Consider the following 9,471-nt stretch of genomic DNA (forward strand, 5'->3'; position numbering starts at 1 on the left):
AGCAGCACTGCAACATGGGACTTTCAAAGGAAGTTGGCATGCAATGTTTCTTCTGGACTGCATTCAAGGCAACTAATGACACACAACTAATAGTGTCAATTATTCATCTGAACACAATTCTTGTAACTATTCGGCCTATATTATCACTCGTTTCTTTTCCCCCTCCTTTGTAAAGCATTTTACTGTGCTACTATAGTCCAAAGTAAGTGGATGATGCCAGACGGTTGTATATATATATATATATATATATATATATATATATACACACACACACACACACACACACACACACACACACACATTGAAGCTAGACTTCAGGCAACGAAAAGGTACAATACGTAGCTTTTAGACGTGTTAGTGAACAACATACATGGTGGGTAATGTAGAGGTGCGTGTATACATGGAACAATTGTGCCTTTTTGATGGAAATATGGAGGTGGCTCTTAAAAGAGCCTTTGGGGGATTTTGGAGTTCAGGTCATCCTCATTTATGCGCGCTCTCCGCGAATACGGCGGGCCAGCTGGATGTCCTTGGGCATGATGGTCACCCGCTTGGCGTGGATGGCGCACAGGTTGGTGTCCTCGAACAGGCCGACCAGGTAAGCCTCGCTAGCCTCCTGCAGGGCCATCACAGCGGAACTCTGGAAGCGCAGGTCGGTCTTGAAGTCCTGGGCGATTTCTCGCACCAGGCGCTGGAAGGGCAGCTTGCGGATGAGCAGCTCAGTGGACTTCTGGTAACGACGGATCTCTCTCAGAGCCACGGTGCCGGGCCTGTAACGGTGAGGCTTCTTCACACCGCCGGTGGCCGGGGCACTCTTGCGAGCAGCCTTAGTGGCGAGCTGCTTCCTGGGGGCTTTGCCACCGGTGGATTTGCGAGCGGTTTGCTTGGTTCTGGCCATGGCGCTTCTCTGACAGTCGGGAGTATAGCCTCGAAATGCCTATGTGAAGTTTATAAAGCCGGCAGTGGCGCCTGCTGATTGGACACCATCTCCCCACCACCCCGATTGGCCCGTTGCGCAGGCCTCCTCCGTTGGCCATTGGACGGGAGGCCCGGCCTCTCCAAAATTCAAACTCCCGGTGCGCGCGCGCAATAGGACGCCGCCGGCCCTTTACGCATAATAATAGTCGCCAAAGTCAAGAGTGACATCTTTATAGGCACGTTGTAATCTAATGCTAGCCTGCTATGGCAAACGAGGCCTAGTAGGTGTTGTTGTTCATGGAAGGCCTCATGTGGGCACAGAATGTCGAAATAGTTGTGTATACACCCACTCAATGTGTAGCGGTCATAGAAAGGTACTTTGCGCTTTTGGAGAGCTAGGTGGTTGGCTCTTAAAAGAGCCTTTGGGGGTTGAGTAGTCAAGTTGAAGTCGCAGTAGCGAATTTACTTGGCTTTGACTGCCTTCTCGGTCTTCTTGGGGAGTAGCACTGCCTGGATGTTGGGCAACACACCACCCTGAGCGATGGTCACACCGCCGAGCAGTTTGTTCAGTTCCTCGTCGTTACGGACGGCCAGCTGCAGGTGACGGGGGATGATACGAGTCTTCTTGTTGTCACGGGCAGCGTTGCCGGCCAACTCCAGGATCTCAGCAGTCAGGTACTCGAGCACGGCGGCCAGGTAGACTGGTGCGCCAGCGCCCACACGCTCGGCGTAGTTGCCTTTGCGCAGTAGCCTGTGCACACGGCCCACGGGGAACTGGAGCCCGGCACGGGATGAACGGGTCTTTGCCTTCGCCCTGGCCTTGCCTCCGGTTTTGCCTCTTCCGCTCATATTGGTATCTTGAGAAAGTCACAGAAAGTCTGAATGAGCCGCTCGCCACTTCGAGAGCCGTACTTATACCTCGCCACAAGAGGCAACGATTGGCCACCGGGCCGGTGTGGCCTTATCCAATTGGAGCGAGGGACAGACAGACAGACAGCCCTAAGCCGGTTCCCACCCACAGGCAGCGAGTGAGAGGCTACTTTGTGTCCCTCCGACTTTGTTACTTTGTGTCATTTCGCGTGAGCGCCAAAATGTCCGACATGAAATCCTCACATTATTTCTCTCCAAATGGGAAACAAACAGCTGGTGAGGGTGCACTCTTGAGTTTGAAATCGAAGCCACTATAGTATTGTTATTACATGGCACTTGTAACACATCACAGCAGCCTGCCTCTGAACGGGAATAGCCCAGTGGCTCATATATAAATATGGCTGTTGAGGGTGCACTCGTGAGTTTGAATTCGAAGCCACTATAGTATTGTTATTACATGGCACTTGTAACACATCACAGCAGCCTGCCTCTGAACGGGAATAGCCCAGTGGCTCATATACAAATGGCTGGTGAGGGTGCACTCGTGAGGTCGAATTTCTAAGCCATTTTGGCCCTCTATTATATTCCTCTCCCTTCGCACACACCCAGAGTGGGACGATGTTGTGTGCGTAAAAGTAGCCTAGTGTGCGTAATTTCTTTTTCACGACAGATAGTACATGGAAATCAATGCGCTTTCTATGGAAAGAGGTGGGTGGCTCTTAAAAGAGCCTTTTGTGGTACAACATGTGTCGAGTAGAACACTGTTTGTAATAGGTTTACTTCTTCTTGGGGGCTGCCTTCTTGGCCTTGGCTGCCTTGGGCTTGGCGGCTTTGGGCTTGGCTGCCTTTGTAGCCTTCTTGGGGCTCTTGGCCGCCTTCTTGGCCGCTGCGGCGGGCTTCTTCACCTTCTTGGGGCTCTTGGCGGCCTTTTTGGGTGTAGCGGGCTTCTTGGCCTTCTTGGGGGACTTCTTTGCGGCGACGGCCTTCTTGGCTGCTACCTTCTTGGGCTTCTTCGCCGCGGCGGGCTTCTTGGCGGCCACCTTCTTTACTTTGGGAACTGCGGTTTTCTTGGCGGGCTTCTTTGCCTCGACGGCTTTCTTGTTGAGCTTGAAGGAGCCGGATGCACCGGTGCCCTTGGTCTGGACCAGGGTGCCCTTGGTGACGAGGCTCTTGACTGCGATCTTGACGCGGGAGTTGTTCTTCTCCACGTCGTAGCCGCCTGCCGCCAGCGTCTTCTTGAGCGCGGCCAGGGACACGCCGCTCCTCTCCTTGGAGGCGGTCACAGCCTTGACGATGAGTTCTCCTACGCTGGGTCCCGCTTTCTTGGGCTTGGCTGCTGCCTTCTTCTTGGGTGCCTTGGCCGGCGCTGCGGCTGCGGGTGCTGGTGCGACTTCTGCCATGTCTGTCTGTCTGTCTGTCTGTCGTTTGGTCCGGTACACACACACACACACACGGTCTGCGAGGAGTAGTTTGCTGTAGACGCTGCTCTGCGCTATTGAAGCTCCACACCGAGCAGGGGGCTGGCCTTAAACGCGACATGAGAACCATGTAGACTCAAGGCAACCAGCTCGGCTTCTCTGGGCTGGCCAAATGCTCTTTCACTTGTGTTTTCTGTTCGCCTATATCGGCCCGAAAGTCACCGACGGAGCCGTGTTTTTGGTCCAAAAGCGAACGGCCCAGCGAGCAGACTTGTCTCCGTTCAGAATAAAGTAATGTGGGCCGCGGAAGGGCCGTGCATTTTGTTGCGGCTCGCTCAAAACCTCACCGTTCGACTGTCGGGTGGAGCGGTGCGCACTGGTTTTCCTGTGCTATTTGTCTCCTAAATGGCCTAAAAGTGCATCCGATTGCGAGCAGCACTTGTTGTGTAGTGAGCCGAGATGTCTGGCAAGGGAATCAAATGGTTTGGGGTCCCCTGATGTGGTCAGGGGTGTTTTAAAGAAGCGCTCTTTTGGGGACCTTAAAACACATGCACCTGTGAGGCCTGGCTGAGACTAGTGTTGTACCTCAAGTTTCAGGTTGTATTCGTCATATGTACAGGATCCACATGGTATAAACAGTCCTACGACATGCTTACTTGCACTATGTGTGTGTGTGTGTTATTGTATTAGTACTTTTTGTGCACTGGCAGTGTGAGTGTTGTTGTTGTTGTATTTGTAGCCTACTATTTCTACACAGTGAGATTGTGTGTTGTCTTCTGGTAGGTAGGTAGGTAGGTAGGTAGGTTGGCTGTCTCTACTAATATATTGTTCACCTGCTTGACTCCGCAGCGTGACTCGCCTCGGTCTTTGTGTCTGTGGGTCTTGGTGTCTGGCTGGCGCTATGGAGGCTGGCGCCCCATGGGTCATGGCGCGTTGATATAGGCCTAGATAGAGGGAGTCTCTCTCTCTGTCTGTCTCTCTCTCTCTCTCTCCCCCCAAGTGGGACAAGGGCTGCATATGTGGTTGGACTGGGAGAAGAATCCCAGCAGGTGCATGTGGGTCAGAAGGTTGATTGCGGCCTCTTTTCTTTTCCTTGTTGTATATATGTATGGGGCGGCAGGTAGCTTAGTGGTTAAGAGTGGTTAAGAGCGTTGTGCCAGTAACCGAAAGGTGGCTGGTTCTAATCCCCGAGGCGACTAGGTGAAAAATCTGTCGATGTGCCCTTGAGCAAGGCACTTAACCCTAATTGCTCATGTAAGTCGCTCTGGATAAGAGTGTCTGCTAAATGACTAAAATGTAAATGTATAGGCTATCCCCAAGGTAGTCATTGGGATCCGCTGCTGCTCCAACGACTATCGCAAGGGCCGCCCGCTCGCTCACTGTGTTATACTGTGACTTGGCCTACAGACACATTCATATCCTCACGTGGAAGCAACTGCCTTAGCTGGTAGAGCACGGCGCTTGTAACGCCAAGGTAGTGGGTTCGATCCCCGGGACCACCCATACACAAAAATGTATGCACGCATGACTGTAAGTCGCTTTGGATAAAAGCGTCTGCTAAATGGCATATTATATTATTATATTTATCCTGTTGCCTCATGAGGGTAGTAGGAAGGAAAATACACTATGTGCCTCAAATGTACTACACTTTACATGGACATTTTGAGTCATGTAGCAGACGATCTTATCCAGAGCCACTTACAGTTAAGTGTGTGCCTACATTTTCATACTGGCCCCCCTTGGGAAACGAACCCGCAACCCTGGCGTTGCAAGCGCAGTGCTCTACCAACTGAGCTACAGGGGACTATATATGTATGATGCGACCTGGACCGGAAATGACCCGTTGGCAATAAGGGCTACGTATATATATATATATATATATATGCCTACTCCTATTCTTCCTAGACGGGATTATTCACCCCCTTTTTATTCTTGCCATTATCGTTCTCATTCACATCATTAGGGTAGAGTCCAATGATGGAGCGTCCATTCTCCCCGTCCGTGTCCTACCGATTCAGGAAGTCGACTCAAAATGACTATCCGCTCATTAAACGACAAAAGGCATTTCTTTCCATTCAAACCCAACAGACTGCTTTTTTTATTTACACCCTTTGTCAAATGGTGCCATTTTTCATTGCCTTCACCTGGAATGGAGGCCGACAAACATGGGTTACTATTCAGCGTGCAAAGACAACAAAAAAGGCGCGCTAAACCCCTACGCTGGAACGGGCGGGGGAAATGATACAATGTAGCCGTTCTCCGAGCCGGCGCGCGCCGCCCATTAAACAATGATACAATGTAACGCAGCCTACCTGCGCATTCATTCGGTGGCGATGGAAATGCTCTTTTTACTGACAGAGTGGGTGGCTCTTAAAAGAGCCTTTGGGTTAGTAGAGCAGTCCAAATGCGCTGTTTACTTGGAGCTGGTGTACTTGGTTACGGCCTTGGTGCCCTCGGACACGGCGTGTTTGGCAAGTTCACCGGGGAGTAGCAGGCGCACGGCGGTCTGGATCTCCCTAGAGGTGATGGTAGAACGCTTGTTGTAGTGGGCCAGGCGAGAGGACTCTCCGGCGATACGCTCGAAGATGTCGTTCACGAACGAGTTCATGATTCCCATGGCCTTGGAGGAGATGCCGGTGTCGGGGTGGACCTGCTTCAGGACCTTGTACACGTAGATGGCGTAACTCTCCTTCCTGGACTTTCTGCGCTTCTTGCCGCCCTTCCCTGCGGTCTTGGTGACGGCTTTCTTGGAGCCCTTCTTGGGCGCTGACTTTGCTGGCTCGGGCATGATGATGTCTCGTTGCTTCTCAGAAACGAATGAGGGGGTGAAGGGCGCTTACCCGTCTTATGAAGAGGAAGCTAATCAAAGTCGGCGGCCGTGGACACTCCCCTGCTTGCTCGTAGGCGCCCCTGCTATTTGCCCAGTGGAGCTCTAGCGCTCAAAAGAGCCTTCCGCTCAGAGGCTAGCTTCCCGAACAAAGACAATTGAGGGCGCGCGCGCGGGTCCTCACCCCCTCCCTCCTCTCTATAGCCTATGCTCTGTGACCGATGGGGAATTGTGTGTTTCAAAAGGGGGGCCTGAATAGTTGTCCGAATGGCACGATTGTTGTGCCACATAATGCTGGTGATAGAATTGCCCACGTTGGCACCGTCAGACATAGGGCTCCCATTTTGGACTGTGTGTGTGTGTGTGTGTGTGTGTGTGCGCGCGCGCGAACGCTGTCCCCCTCTTTTCGAGCCACATCTACCGACGGGTGGTGGTTTTATGTTGTCCAAATGCCACTATTGCTTGACCCAAAATAACAACGTCACTACACTTTGCCACTGTCAGATATAGGCCTCCCTCTGTGCGCTAAAACGGGAAGGGACATTAGAATCCGCTATTTAATACTCCCTGTCCACTCGAAGTGGCTCATACTTTCCTATCAAATAGCATACGGAAGAAAAGAAAAAAACACTATATGGAATGGGCCCTTTTGAAGCGGATGTGGGTGGCTCTTAAAAGAGCCTTTGGGTTCGAGTCGGGGTGTTGAGGTTCCGAAGAGAGTGCGTTTAACCGCCGAAACCGTACAGGGTGCGTCCCTGTCGTTTCAGAGCGTAGACCACGTCCATGGCGGTAACGGTCTTCCTCTTGGCGTGCTCGGTGTAGGTGACTGCGTCACGGATCACGTTCTCCAGGAACACCTTTAGGACACCGCGGGTCTCCTCATAGATCAGACCGGAAATACGCTTCACGCCGCCGCGGCGAGCCAGACGTCGGATAGCGGGTTTGGTGATTCCCTGGATGTTATCGCGGAGAACTTTTCGGTGACGCTTGGCGCCTCCTTTTCCAAGTCCCTTGCCGCCTTTGCCTCTTCCAGACATGGTGTGTTCGCTAGTTGAGTTCAAGTGAATGAATGACTTCAGCGCCGGTGCGTGGTGCGCTATTATCTGCGTTTGGTCGACCTGATTGAGGCCATCGGCACAGAAAGCGCGCCTCTGTGATATGTTCGGAGGCGTTGCAAAGGGGAGGGCGCTCGTTCTAGGGGACTAGGGAGGAGCGATTACAAAGGTGACGTGAAAGCAACTACCGTGCGCGGGAAACATACTCCAATACTGATATAGGCTATGTGGAACACAAGGCCAAACGGTGACAACTGGGAGATCAGCTAGTACACTGTGTCCCTGTCCTCATATTGTTGTTGTTGTTGTTGTTGTTGTTGTTGTTGTTGTTGTTGTTGTTGTTGTTGTTGTTGTTGCACCTGATTTTACTCATTGAGGACTTGCTAATTAGGTGACAGGTTGTTCAGTCAGCTGTGGCTCTCCAGGGCTACAAGAAAAATGGGTATTGTTGGGGGTAGGCTACTCTACCGCTGGAGTTGGGAAACACTGACCTAGTAGGATGAGTCTGTTTAGCTATGGAAGGACGTGTCGTATTGACTGTCATTAATAAACATCACTCTTCTTCTTTCTTCTCTAGACACCACTCGGCCTGACAGTAAGGGGGCCAAGAGGACCTGGGGTGCGGATGGGAGGGGTGGTGATCCCTCTGCAAGCTGGAGCGTTTACAAAATAGTTGTCATCATCCTTATGCCTAATGTGTGTTGCAGCCAAACAGCACACACTGTTTGTGTGACTCCCTGACATTACGCAATGATGTAAGCACATTTGGGAATGTCTTCCATATTGTTGCATAAAGACGACCGTGTGCATAAACTGTGAGACCGAGAGTGGCGTACCTTTACCCACACACACACACCCACACACACACACACACACACACACACAATGAAGGGATTGATTTCCTACGCATACAGAGGTGATAGTGATGTGCCAATATTGTATGGTACCTTTCTTAGCAAACCAATAATAAAGCTTCTTATAATGGAATTATTGTTATGATGTTGATCATTTGTATTGCCGCAGGATAGCCTCAGATGTGTCGTCAAAGAAAGGCCACAGAAAGAGGGCCCGTCTCAACTGTTCATTTCAAAAGGGACAAATTGGGGGGGTGCACTGATGCCTTAAGGGCCCAAGAGCACAGACTGCCACTTTATCATTCAGTGCAGTTGAACATCTCACATTTGACTAGCTTTCATAGGACAACTTATTGTTGCCATAATTGTCTCTTACCTGTACTTACTGGCTGCCGGCCCTCGGTGGAGTATATCGAGGAACAGAGGGTGCCTTTTAGGATAAGGACTAACAAGGTTTTGACTAGGTGGGATACAGCTACGACCGGAAGTGACTTTTCCCTAGCAGTTTAGGCTAATTAGGCTAGAGTGCAGATACTTGACATGTACAGTACAACAACAAATCACAGAGGGCCTGTTACCACACCCTATAGGCTTGAACATCATAATATCACAATATATAATAATACTCATACATAATAATCGAAAATCACCTTTGACTACAGTGACATTGGTAGTAAGTAGGCTACAGTATAATGGATAGCTACCCAACTGGGACAGAAAGTGGAAATTGAAGGGGGACACGCAGTGAGCAAAACTCCTAACGACATAAAAACACAGACACTTCAGTGGAACGCACAGGGCTAGACGGGAAGGAAGACGTGGAGAAGGACTATTGAAGAGGAGATGAAGAACACCGGAAGCATCGAGTGAAGAAATGGGCCCGGAACAGGGTTAGGCCGAGATGCACTGTTGACGCCCTATCCTTCATTTAGGACCTCAAAGAAATGAGTCAACTCCTATAGGGACTATTTTCACCGCCACCTGCTGGACCAGAGGTCATGTGGCCAACACTCTGCTTGAGATCATTAAGAGCTATAAGGAGTCCATCAACTACCTGGTCAGTCAAGTCATATAGGGGGGGATTTCATGGCCACCTGCTGGAGCAGAAGTCATGTTTGCCAACACTGGCCTTAAAATCATTAGGAGCTATAAGGAATAAATCAACTCATCATTCAAGTCATATAGGGAGGGATCTTAGCACCACCTGCTGGATCAGAAGTACCCTTCACTGTAGGCACAAGAGAGCCATCATCTCTCAACCGGTGCAATTTCCATAAGTATGTGGTAATAAAACAAACAACGACAGCTCCTCATATAGGCAGTGGTTTCAAAACTCTAAGCGCGTGTTCAAGTAGAGCACACCAAATCATACATGTACTTGTTCATCACACTGAATCAGTGTTTAATCTAGAAATACATGCCTCGCGTTGCAATACGTGTTCTTGTAAAGTCATTGCTTTCCACAATGCAATGCTCACATCACTTTCCGTGTGATATTGTTGGTCATTTGTTCAAATGTATTTGACTAT

The 9,471-nt window shown here is 50.4% G+C and overlaps 5 protein-coding genes across 5 annotated transcripts; all 5 read right to left on the minus strand.

Moving 5' to 3' along the window:
* Positions 1-487: 487 nt before the first annotated feature.
* LOC311130377 (histone H3.2-like) lies at positions 488-1,146 on the minus strand (the record flags this gene model as incomplete). The annotated part of the gene is made up of 2 exons (XM_084163101.1): positions 488-838; positions 1,129-1,146. 2 exons carry the CDS (start codon positions 1,144-1,146, stop codon positions 488-490), a joined length of 369 nt encoding a protein of 122 aa, XP_084019227.1.
* Positions 1,147-1,380: 234 nt separating this feature from the next.
* LOC311130188 (histone H2A) lies at positions 1,381-1,767 on the minus strand (the record flags this gene model as incomplete). The annotated part of the gene is made up of 1 exon (XM_084162883.1): positions 1,381-1,767. One exon carries the CDS (start codon positions 1,765-1,767, stop codon positions 1,381-1,383), a length of 387 nt encoding a protein of 128 aa, XP_084019009.1.
* A 797-nt stretch (positions 1,768-2,564) lies between these two features.
* On the minus strand, positions 2,565-3,188 carry LOC311130227 (histone H1; the record flags this gene model as incomplete). The annotated part of the gene is made up of 1 exon (XM_084162925.1): positions 2,565-3,188. The coding sequence occupies one exon, from the start codon at positions 3,186-3,188 to the stop codon at positions 2,565-2,567; it is 624 nt and encodes a 207-aa protein (XP_084019051.1).
* A 2,431-nt stretch (positions 3,189-5,619) lies between these two features.
* On the minus strand, positions 5,620-5,994 carry LOC311130293 (histone H2B; the record flags this gene model as incomplete). The annotated part of the gene is made up of 1 exon (XM_084163025.1): positions 5,620-5,994. The coding sequence occupies one exon, from the start codon at positions 5,992-5,994 to the stop codon at positions 5,620-5,622; it is 375 nt and encodes a 124-aa protein (XP_084019151.1).
* Positions 5,995-6,758: 764 nt separating this feature from the next.
* Positions 6,759-7,070, minus strand: LOC311130421 (histone H4; the record flags this gene model as incomplete). Its single annotated transcript, XM_084163144.1, has 1 exon — positions 6,759-7,070. One exon carries the CDS (start codon positions 7,068-7,070, stop codon positions 6,759-6,761), a length of 312 nt encoding a protein of 103 aa, XP_084019270.1.
* Between the last annotated feature and the right edge of the window lie 2,401 nt (positions 7,071-9,471).

This window comes from Coregonus lavaretus (assembly GCF_964263955.1).
Source record: "Coregonus lavaretus genome assembly, chromosome: 6".
Taxonomy (NCBI): Eukaryota; Metazoa; Chordata; class Actinopteri; order Salmoniformes; family Salmonidae; genus Coregonus; species Coregonus lavaretus.